We start from the raw sequence: 11,686 nt of genomic DNA on the forward strand, positions 1-11,686 counted from the left end.
GGCATCCTTAGCCTTTCTGACAGGATAGGAGGCTTGAGGCTCCCTTAGACACCCTCTTGGCCAGAGTAGCTCAGTTTAAGACAATTGAAAGGACATCTTCTGGGACAATAGCGCTCTCTGCTGGCCAGGACAGATATCAGATCCAGTTGTAATGATAACAATTACTATATAATATTGTATATTATTATTATCTTTTTTTTAGGGCTTGGGCCTCACTCTGTTGCCCAGCCTGGTGTACAGTAGCCCGGTCATAGCTCACTGCAGCCTCCAACTCTTCAGCCTCAGCTTCTTGAGTAGCTGCGACTACAGGGGCGTGCCACTACACTGTGTTAATGTTTTTGTTTTGTTTTGTTTTTGTTTTTGTTTTTGTTTTTTGAGATGAAGTCTCGCTTTGTCGCCCAGGCTGGAGTGCAGTGGCGCGATCGCGGCTCAACCTCCGCCTCCCGGGTTCAAGCGATTCTTCTGCCTCAGCCTCCCGAGTAGCTGGGACTCCAGGCGCGCACTCCCACGCCTGGCTAATTTTTGTATTTTTTTAGTAGAGACAGGGGTTTCACCATATTGGCCAGGCTGGTCTCGAACTCCTGACCTCATGATCCACCCGCCTCGGCCTCCCAAAGTGCTGGGGTTACAGGCGTGAGCCACCGCCCCCAGCCAATTTTTTAATTTTTTCTACGGACGGGGTCTTGCTATATTACTCAAGCTGGTCTCAATCTCCTGGCCTTAAGTGAACTTCCTGCCTTGGCCTCTCCAAGTGCTGGGAATACAGGTTTGAGCCACTGCACGTGCCGGGGGTTATATAGTTATATATTATGTTTTGTTTTGTTTTGTTTTTGAGACAAGGTCTCACTCTGTCGCCCAGGCTGGAGTGCAGTGGCAAGATTACAGCTCCCTGCAGCCTCATGAGCCTCAAACCTTCCAGGCCTAAGTGATCTTCCTGTCTCAGCCTCTCAAGTAGCTGGGACTACAGGCTCGCATCGCTACACTGGTCTAGTATTTTGTTACTTTTGTAGAGACGGGATCTGGTTATGTTGCCCAGGCTGGTCTCAAACTCCTCGCCTTAAATGACCCACCCTCCTGAGCCTCCCAAAATGCTGGGATTACTGGAGAAAACCACTGTGCCTGGCTTTATTTATTATTATTATAAATGGAACACAACCAGCACTCAATAAATCTGTGACCCTTCCTCTCCTTGCTGCATGGAGTCTGGCGCTAGCCTGGTATGTATATATAGGTATACGCTGAATGAATGAAGGAATAATTGTGGCCAGGTTCTGAGCCTTATCCTCTTCTATAAATCTGGGATTCCTTATTTAATTTTTATATTTTTTGAGAAGAGGTCTCACTGTGTCGCCCAGGCTGTATAGTGCACTGGCTTGATCACAGCTCACTGCAGCCTCTGTCTCCTGGGTTCAAGTGATCGTCTCGCTTCAGCCTCCCAAGTAGCTGGGACTACAGAGGGCGCCAGCACGCCCGGCTAAATTTTTTGTTTCGTTCGTAGAGACGAAGTCTCATTATTTTGCCCAGGCTGGTCTCGAACCCCTGGGCTCAATTGATTTACCGCCTTGGCCTCCCAAATTGATGGGATTATAGGCGTGAGCCACTGCACCCAGCCTCCTTCTTTTATTGAATAAACTAATGCTAACTGAGCACTTACTATGTGCTAGGTCCTGTACTGATCTCTTGGTACAAAGCGATGAACAAGATGCAACAAAAGCGCCACCAATAGCTCACTGCAGCCTGGGCCAAGCACTGTGTGAAGATCTGTACATCATCCTTATTCAATCTTTTTTTTTTTTTTTTTTTTTTGAGACCGTGTCTCCCTCTATCGCCCAGGCTGGAGTGCAGTGGCGTGGTCTCCGCTCACTGCAAGCTCCGACTCCCGGGTTCATGCCATTCTCCTGCCTCAGCCTCCGGAGTAGCTGGGACTACAGGCGCCCGCCACCACGTCCGGCTAATTTTTTGTATTTTTAGTAGAGACGGGGTTTCACTATGTTAGCCAGGATGGTCTCAATCCCATGACCTCGTGATCCTCCCGCCTCGGCCTCCCAAAGTGCTGGGATTACAGGCGTGAGCCACCACGCCCGGCCCTTTATTCATCTTTACAACGTCTTTATGCCGAGATGCTGTAATTCGCCACATTTTATGCAAGAGAAAATTATGGCTAAGAGAGTCTCTGACTGTAGCTCGAAAGTGCTAGGGATGGGATTCGTTCCCAGTTCAATTTTGATTCTTCGCTTTAGCGTGTTGCGGGTAGGAGTTAAATGGGCCCCCAGCCAGGACCAGGGGTTCAAATCCGTTGCCATGGTCCCCCGACGCTTTCCCGGGCTCCAGAACAGGTCGCGCGGTCACGTGACAGTAGCCAATATGGCGCGGCCCACTGTGTGGTACGGCCCACGTGGTTCCGACAGTCAAGATGGCGGGAGCGGCCACCCAGGCTTCCCTGGAGTCGGCCCCACGGATCATGCGACTGGTGGCCGAATGCAGCCGCTCCAGGGCCCGGGCAGGCGAACTGCGGCTGCCACATGGGACAGTGGCCACTCCTGTGTTCATGCCAGTGGGCACGCAGGCCACCATGAAGGGCATCACGACCGAACAGCTGGACGCTCTGGGTTGCCGCATCTGCCTGGGCAATACCTACCATCTGGGTCTAAGGCCGGTGAGTGGGCTCTGCCCGCGCGGGGAGGCGGCGAGGCGGCGAGGCGTGGGGAGCCATGGAGCGTCTTCCAGGCCCGGACACTCCTCCCAAAGTCAATCGACCAGCCGTATTGAGGGCCCCCAATGACCAGGCCTTGTACTGGGCATGAAAGAGCAGCAGGGACTAAAGCTAGCCAGATCTCTCTCCCAAGAAGGACCCCCAGGGACGCGGTCACCCCTAACCTGACACTTTCTTCCATCAACCTAGGGACCCGAGCTGATCCAGAAAGCCAACGGTCTCCACGGCTTCATGAATTGGCCTCATAATCTGCTAACGGTGAGCTGAGGAGAGAGCCGGCGTCCTACGGCGCTTCTCTGGAGTGAGGGGTCCCCCATCTCCACCCCCTGACAGCTTTGCGGTGGGGTTTCCCTTAGGACAGCGGCGGTTTCCAGATGGTGTCGCTGGTGTCTCTGTCCGAGGTGACGGAAGAGGGCGTCCGCTTCCGCTCCCCCTACGACGGCAATGAGACCCTGCTGAGCCCGGAGAAATCCGTGCAGATCCAGAATGCGCTGGGTGAGAGGACCCTGGGGAGCCGCCCCCTTACCCTGTCTGTCAGGGGGTGAAGGTTACACAGGGTCTGTTCTTTAGGTGTTGTGTGGCTTTGAGCAGGTCACTCCTCGCTGAAATTCAGTTGAACCAACTCAAAGCGGTGGTAAATAGTAGCAGGTCTTTGGTAGAATTGTTGACAAGTACATATGAGATGATGTCAGTAAATCTCCATCCCAGCCATGTAGTAGCTTAAATATTATTATTGCAGTTTTTCTCATTAGCAAATTAAGACTGGACGTGGAAGCTCATGCCTGTAATCCCAGCAATTTGGGAAACTGAGGCTGGAAGATCACTTGAGGCCGGGAGTTGGAGACCAGCTTGTGCAATACAGGGAGACCCGATCTCTACCAAAAAAAAAATAAAAAATAAAAAATTAATTGGACAAATACCTGTTGAAATAATGGTGGCAACAAGAGGATTTGGGAGGCCTTAGGCTCCTCCCATATCCTCAATATCCTTCTTTTTTTTTTTTTTTTGAGACGGAGTTTTGCTCTTGTTGCCCAGGCTAGAGTGCAATGGTGCGATCTTGGCTCACCGCAACCTCTGTCTCTCGGGTTCAAGTGATTCTCCTGACTCAGCCTCCCGAGTAGCTGGGATTACAGGTGTGCGCCACCACACCTGGCTAATTTTGTATTTTTAGTAGAGACAAGGTTTCTCCATGTTGGTTAGGCTAGTCTTCAACTCCTGAGCTCAGGTGATCCTCCTGCCTCTGCCTCTCAAAGTGCTGGGATTACAGGCATGAGCCACCATGCCTGGCATTTTTTTTTTTTTTTTTTTTTTTTTGAGACAGAGTCACCCAGGCTGGAGTGCAATGGTGTGATATCCACTCACTGCACCCCCACCTCCCGGGTTCAAGTGATTCTCCTGCCTTAGCCTACTGAGTAGCTGGGATTACAACTGATTGCCACCATGCCCAGCTAATTTTTGTATTTTTTGTAGAGACAGGTTTCACTATGTTGGCAAGGCTGGTCTCAAACTCCTGACCTTGTGATCCACCTGCTTCAGCCTCCCAAAGTGCTGGAATTACAGGCATGAGCCACCATGCCTGGCCCAATATCCCCATTTCTTGATAAAGAGGTTTAACATTTTCTCAACCTTGTAAAGAACCATGGCAACACAGGGTCAACACCCCTCTTCCCCTCATCATTCTAATCGATTGATGCTGTAGGGAGGAAGAAATATTTTTTCTTCTTAGATTCATGGCTGAAGCCCCTATAACAAAAGCCCTTATAGGAAAAGAAGCCCCGGGCTGGGTGCGGTGGCCACGCCTGTAATCCCAGCACTTTGGGAGGCCTAGGCGCGATCATGACTCACTGCAACAGCTGCCTCCTGGTTCAAGCAATTCACCTGCCTTAGCCTCCCGAGTAGCTGGGATTACAGGTGCCCGCTACCACATCCAGCTAATTTTTGTATTTTCAGTAGAGATGGGGTTTCACCATGTTGGCCAGGCTGGTTACGAACTCCTGACCTCAAGTGATCTGCCCATCCTGGTCCCCCAAAGTGCTGGGATTACAGGCGTGAGCCACTGTGCCCGACCTGTAAGTTTATTTTTTAATGTTTGTTTATTTTTATGTATCATTTTGAGACAGAGTCTCAGTCACTCAGGCTAGAGTACAGTGGCACAATCTCAAGTCACTACAACCTCTGCCTCCTGGCCTCAAGCAATTCTCCTGCCTCGGCCTCCCAAGTAGCTGGGATTACAGGTGCACGCCACCACGCACAGCTAGTTTTTTGTATTTTTAGTAGAGACAGGGTTTTGCCATGTTGGCCAGGCTGGTCTCGAACTCCTGACCTCAAGCGATCTGCCCACCTTGGCCTCCCAAGGTGCTGGGATTACAGGCGTCAGCCACCATGCCTGGCCAAAAGTTTTTTGTAGAGATGAGGGTCTCACTACATTACCTGGGCTGGTCTTGAACTCCTGGCTACAAACAGTCCTTTGCCTTGACCACTCAAAGTGCTCATGTTACAAGCATGAGCCACTGTGCCTGCCCCCATGTGTTTTTTTTTTTTTTTTTGGAGACAGAGTCTTGCTTAGTCACCCAGGCTGAAGTGCAGTGGCGTGATCTCGGCTCACTGCAAGCTCCGCCTCCTGGGGTTCAGGCCATTCTCCTGCCTCAGCCTCCAGAGTAGCTGGGACTACAGGCGCCCGCCACCACGCCTGGCTAATTTTTTTGTATTTTTACTAGAGACTGGGTTTCACCGTGTTCGCCAGGATGGTCTCGATCTCCTGACCTCATGATCTGCCCGCCTTGGCCTCCCAAAGTGCTGGGATTACAGGTGTGAGCCACCGCGCCTGGCCTCTTTTTTTTTTTTTTTTTAAACCAAGTTTCGCTCTTGTTGTCCAGGCTGGAGTGCAGTGGCGCAATCTCGGCTCACAGCAACATCTGCCTCCTGGGTTCAAGCGATTCTCCTGCCTCAGCCTCCCGAGTAGCTGGGATGACAGGCATGCGCCACCATGCCCGGCTAATTTTGTATTTTTAGTAGAGACGTGGTTTCTCCATGTTGGCCAGGCTGGTCTTGAACTCCCGACCTCAGGTGATCCACCTGCCTCAGCCTCCCAAAGTGCTGGGATTACAGGTGTGAGCCACCATGCCCAGCTAAAGTTCTAGTTATTTAATGAATGTCATAATTTTTTTTTTTTTTGAGATGGAGTCTCGCTCTGTCACCTAGGCTGGAGTGCAGTGGCTCGATCTTGGCTCACTGCAACCTCTGCTGCCCGGGTTTAAGCTATTCTCCTGCCTCAGCCTCCCCAGCAGCTGGGACTACAGGTGCCTGCCACCACGCCTGGCTGATTTTTGTATGTTTACTAGAGACAGGATTTCACCTTGTTGGTCAGGCTGGTGTCGAACTCCTGACCTCAGGTGATCCACCTGCCTCAGCCTCCCAGAGGGCTGGGATTACAGGCGTGAGCCACCGCACCCAGCCCCATTTATTTTTTCGTCTTTTTTTTTTTTTTTCTTTTTTGAGAAGGAGTCTCACTCTTTGACCAAGGCTGGAGTGCAGTGGCACTGTGTCGGCTCACTGCAACCTCTGTCTTCTGGGTTCAAGCACTTCTCCTGCCGCAGCCTCCCAAGTAGCTGGGATTACAGGTGCCCACCAGCATACCCAGTTAGTTTTTATATTTTTAGTAGAGACGGGGTTTCACCATGTTGGCCAGGCTGGTCTCAAACTCCTGACCTAAGGTGATCCACCCATCTCAGCTTCCCAAAGTGCTGGGATTACAGGCACGAGTCACTGCGCCTGCCCCTTTTTTTCTTTTCTGAGACAGAATCTCACTCTGTCACCCAGGCTAGAGTACTGTGATGTGATCTTGGCTCACTGCAACCTTTGCTTCCTGGGTTCAAGTGATTCTCCTGCCTCAGCCTCCCAAGTAGCTGGGACTTCAGGTGCATTCCACCATGCCGGGCTAATTTTTGTATTTGTTGTAGAGACAGGGTTTCACCATGTTGGCCAGGGTGGTCTCGAACTCCGGATCTCTAGTGATTGGCCTGCCTTGGCCTCCCAAAGTGCTGGGATTACAGGCGTGAGCCACCAGGCCTGGCCTGTTCTTTTTTTTTTTTTTTGAGACAGAGTCTCGCTCTGTCACTTAGGCTGTAGTGCAGTGGTGCGATCTCAGCTCACTGCAAGCTCCACCTCCTGGGTTCACACCATTCTCCTGCCTCAGCTCCCGAGTAGCTGGGACTACAGGTGCCCACCACCATGCCCGGCTAATTTTTTATATTTTTAGTAGAGACGGGATTTCACTGTGTTAGCCAGGATGTTCTTGATCTCCTGACCTCATGATCCGCCTGCCTCAGCCTCCCAAAGTGCTAGGATTACAGGCATGAGCCACTGTGCCCAGCTGTGGCCTGTTCTTTTTCATTTTAATTTTTTTCCATCTATTTATTTTCTTAATAGGAGATGGGGTCTCTCTGTGTTGCCCAGGCTGGTCTCCAACTCCTGGGCTCAAGTGATCCTTCCGCCTGGGCCTTCCAAAGTGTTTGGATTATAGGTCATCAGGTTTCATTTTATGCCACTAAACCACTATGCTGTGCACAGTGGCTCATGCCTATAATCTTAGCTTTTTTTTTTTTTTTTTTTTTTTTTGAGACGGCGTCTCACTCTGTCGCCCTGGCTGGAGTGCAGTAGTGCGATCTCAGCTCACCGCAACCTCCGTCTCCCAGGTTCAAGCGATTCTCCTGCCTCAGCCTCTCGAGTAGCTAGGATTACAGGAATATACCACCAGGCCCGGCTAATTTTTGTATTTTTAGTAGAGATGGGGTTTCACCACCTTGGCCAGGCTGGTCTTGAACTCCTGACCTCAAATGATCCACCTGGGTTGGCCTTCCAAAGAGCTGGGATGACAAGCGTGAGCCACTGTGCCCAGCTTTTTTTTTTTTTTTTAAACTTTTTTTTTTTTTTTTTTTTTAAACACAGCCTTGCTCTGTCATCCAGGCTGGAGTGCAGTGACACAATCTTGGCTCACTGCTACCTCTGTCTCCCAGATTCAAGCTATTCTCCTGTCTCTGCCTTCCAAGCAGCTGAAACTACAGGCACGTGCCATCACACCTGGCTAATTTTTCTGTTTTTAGGAGAGATGGGGTTTCACCATGTTGGCGAGGCTGGTCTTGAACTCCTGACCTCAGATGACCTGCCCGCCTCGGCGTCCCCAAGTGCTGGGATTACAGGCATAGTCACCGCGCCCGGCCAGCAGAGCCCTGCTGATGGAAGTTTGGTTTCCCGGTCTTGCTATGGCACGCCACATAGCAAGGAATGCCTTTGTATATTTTAGGATTTTATTTTGTGTAACAGGATAGAATTTTAAGCTGGGGAGAGGCAGGATCAAAGGCACATTCTGTAAAGCTCCTTCTGGCTGCTGTATAAACAGACTGGGAAAGTCACGTGGGAGTTAGCAAGCCGGGGGATGGGGGAATGCTCTTGGGGAAGTCCAACTTGTCCCCATGTGACAGGAGGCTTTCCCCAAGCACCGCGGGCTTTCCCAGTGATGTTGCCCCCATCTCACCATCAGGTTCAGACATCATCATGCAGCTGGACGACGTGGTTAGCAGTACTGTGACTGGGCCACGTGTGGAGGAGGCCATGTACAGGTGTGTACATGCCGTATGCATGTGTGGGATACGTGGTGGGAGGGGATCCTGGTCCCTGTAGCCTTGTCTCCTACCCCCTCACCAGGCCCCTGGGGCTTGTGACTGGGGCCCTGTTGCAGGTCAATCCGCTGGCTGGACCGGTGCATTGCAGCCCATCAGCGGCCGGACAAGCAGAACCTCTTCGCCATTATCCAGGGTGGGCTGGATGCAGATCTCCGGGCCACCTGCCTTGAAGGTAGAGCCGTGCGCTGGCAAGCCCAGGGCTTGGCCATCGCGGAGGTCCCCACATGGGCCTGGCGTATGGTGGGACTGGATTGCTAATGGGTGGAAGGGCACTGCGCAGAAAAAATAGCCGAAGCAAAGGCTCTCGGGCCACGTGCAGTAGAATGTATTGAGAGAATGGCCATGATTCCAGTAGTGAATGGTCTTCTAGTTTTTTTGTTTGTTTGTTTTTGTTTTTTTTTTGAGACAGAGTCTCAGGTGATCCACCTGCCTCGGCCTCCCAAAGTGCTGGGATTATAGTCATGAGCCACCGCGCCTAGCCTATTTGTTTATTTTACTTTTTTTGGTGGGGGGGGATGGAGTCTTGCACTGTCGCCCAGGCTGGAGTGCTGTGGCGCGATCTCAGCTCACTGCAACCTCTGCCTCCCTGCAACCTCGCCTCCCGGGTTCAATCTATTCTCCTGCCTCAGCCTCCTGAGTAGCTGGGACTACAGGCACCCACCACCACGCCCGGCTAATTTTTATATTTTTAGTAGAGACAGGGTTTCACCATTTTGGCCAGGCTGGTTTCAAACTCCTGACCTTGTGATCCGCCTGCCTCGGCCTGCCAAAGTGCTGGGATTACAGGCGTGAGCCACCGCGCCCGGCCTATTTATTTAGTTTTGAGACATGGTCTTACTTGGTTGCTCCTCCTGGAGTGCAGTGGCTAGGTCAAAGCTCACAGCAGCCTCAAACTCCTGGGATCAAGCAATCCTGCCTCAGCTTTCCAAAGTGCTTGGAATATAGGTGCACGCCGGTGTGTCCAGCCATGCATTACCTTTTTACATGCAATGCTTTCTGGTGTTTTCTTTTCTCTTTCATTTAAAAACAACAACAACAACCTGTACATCATCGAAGTCATTTCTCAACCACCTGCAGTTTGACAAGCACCGCCCTAAGGGGCATTTCTCAAAGTGCTCTGAGGCTTACCTGCCCCAGCACAAACTACTGAAAGTCCTGGTAAAATGCAGCTCCCCTTCCCATGATCCGACCAGAGTTGGAGCTAGGGAGGGCCTAGGAATCTGCATGTAAACACCCTCTGTCCAGTTGGTACCACTGCTCACATTACCTTCAAAACCTGGCCCCAGACAACGCCTGCATTCCTTTTCTTTTTCTTTTTTTTTTTGAGACCGAGTTTCACTCTTGTTGCCCAGGCTGGAGTGCAGTGGCGTGATCTCAGGTCACTGCAACCTCCGCCTTCCGGTTTCAAGTGATTCTCCTGCCTCAGCCTCCTGAGTAGCTGAGATTACAGGCATGCACCACGATGCCTGGCTAATTTTTGTATTTTTAGTAGGGACAGGGTTTCACCATGTTGGCTAGGCTGGTCTCGAACTCCTGACCTCATGATCCACCCACCTTGGCCTCCCGGAGTGCTGGGATTACAGGCATGAGCCACCGCGCCTGGCCAACACCTGCATTCTTGATGGCATGGCCTCTTCGGGTTGAACTGGGCAGCTGGGGTACAAGTAAGCCTGGGCTTGGAGGCCAGACCCAGGTTTGAATCCAGCCTTTGGCATATGTGGCCTTGGACTAGTGGTTTAAGCTCTGGAAGCCTCAATTTCCTCTTGTTTCAGGCAAGTTGAACAATAGTACAATTCTGCAGCCCCTTCTGTGTCATCCAGGTCCTCAGAGCGAAAGTCTAAAATCCAGAATATTGGCTGGGTGCCATAGCTCACACCTGAATCCCAGCACTTTAGGAGGCCAAGGCAAGAGGATTGCTTGAGGCCAGGAGTTTGAGACCAGTCTGGGTGACATAGTGAGATCCCATCTCTAAAAAAAGAGAACTGGGCCAGGCACACTGGCTCACGCCTGTAATCCCAGTACTTTGTGAGGCCAAGGCGGGAAGATCACAAGGTCAGGAGTTTGAGACCAGCCTGGCCAACATGGTGAAACCCCGTTTCTACTAAAAATACAAAAATTAGGCCGGGCGTGGTGGCTCGCGCCTGTAATCCCAGCACTTTGGGAGGCTGAGGCGGGTGAATCATGAGGTCAGGAGATCGAGACCATCCTGGCTAACACGGTGAAACCCCATCTCTACTAAAAAATAGAAAAAATTAGCTGAGCGTGGTGGCAGGCGCCTGTAGTCCCAGCTACTTGGGAGGCTGAGGCAGGAGAATGGCGTGAATCTGGGAGACGGAGCTTGCAGTAAGCCGAGATCGTGCCACTGCACTCCAGCCTGGGCAACAAAGTGAGACTCCATCTCAAAAAAAAAAAAAAAAAAATTAGCCAGACATGGTGGTGGGCACCTGTAATCTTAGCTACTCGGGAGGCTGAGGAAGGAGAATCACTTGAACCTGGGAGGTGGAGGTTACAGTGAGCTGAGATCACACCATTGCACTCCAGCCTGGGTGACAGAGCAAGAATCCGTCTCAAAAAGAAAAGAAAAAAAGAAAATCAGCACACAAGCATGGGAGTGCGTGCCTGTGAGGCTGAGGTGGTAGGATCACTTGAGCCCAGAGGTTGGTGGCTGCAGTGAGCTATGATGACATCACTGTACTGCAGTTTGGGTAACACAGTGAGACCCTGTATCAAAAAAAAAAAAAAGAAGAAGAAAAGAAAAGAGAAAAAACTTAGAATGCCCTGAAAAATTTGCAACTCATTTCATGGCTAACTTAGATCTCTCATTTTTTATCCCAGTTGTTATAAGTCTTCATATATTTTTATTTTTATTTTATTTTTTGAGACAGAGTTTTGCTCTTGTTGTCCAGGCTGGAGTGCAGTGGCACCATCTTGGCTCACTGCAACCCCTGCCTTCTGGTTTCAAGCGATTCTCCTCCTTCAGCCTCCTGAGTAGCTGGGATTACAGGCACCAGGCACCAGCCACCACAACCGGCCAATTTTTGTATTTTTAGTAGGGATGGGGTTTCACCATGTTAGCCAGGCTGGTCTCGAACTCCTGACCTCGTGATCCACCTGCCTTGGCCTCCCAAAGTGCTGGGATTACAGGCGTGAGCCACGTGCCCAGCCTATTTTTATTTTTTAAATTTTACTTTGGCCGGGCGTGGTGGCTCACGCCTGTAATCCTGGCACTTTGGGAGGCCGAAGTGGGCAGATTACCTGAGGTCAGGAGTTCGAGACCAGCCTGCCCAACATG

The 11,686-nt window shown here is 51.0% G+C and overlaps 1 protein-coding gene across 1 annotated transcript in view; it reads left to right on the plus strand.

The window, feature by feature from the left end:
• The first annotated feature begins 2,383 nt into the window (after positions 1-2,383).
• Positions 2,384-11,686, plus strand: part of QTRT1 (queuine tRNA-ribosyltransferase catalytic subunit 1) — a 12,858-nt gene continuing 3,555 nt past the window's right edge. Inside the window, exons 1-5 of the mRNA XM_032169684.2 lie at positions 2,384-2,656; positions 2,903-2,971; positions 3,070-3,208; positions 8,253-8,331; positions 8,451-8,566. Of these exons, the coding sequence (XP_032025575.1) occupies positions 2,414-2,656; positions 2,903-2,971; positions 3,070-3,208; positions 8,253-8,331; positions 8,451-8,566 (646 nt within the window). The 5' untranslated portion in view covers positions 2,384-2,413. The remainder of the gene's footprint in view (positions 2,657-2,902; positions 2,972-3,069; positions 3,209-8,252; positions 8,332-8,450; positions 8,567-11,686) is intronic.

This window comes from Hylobates moloch, unplaced genomic scaffold (genome assembly GCF_009828535.3).
Source record: "Hylobates moloch isolate HMO894 unplaced genomic scaffold, HMol_V3 SCAFFOLD_12, whole genome shotgun sequence".
NCBI lineage: Eukaryota > Metazoa > Chordata > Mammalia > Primates > Hylobatidae > Hylobates > Hylobates moloch.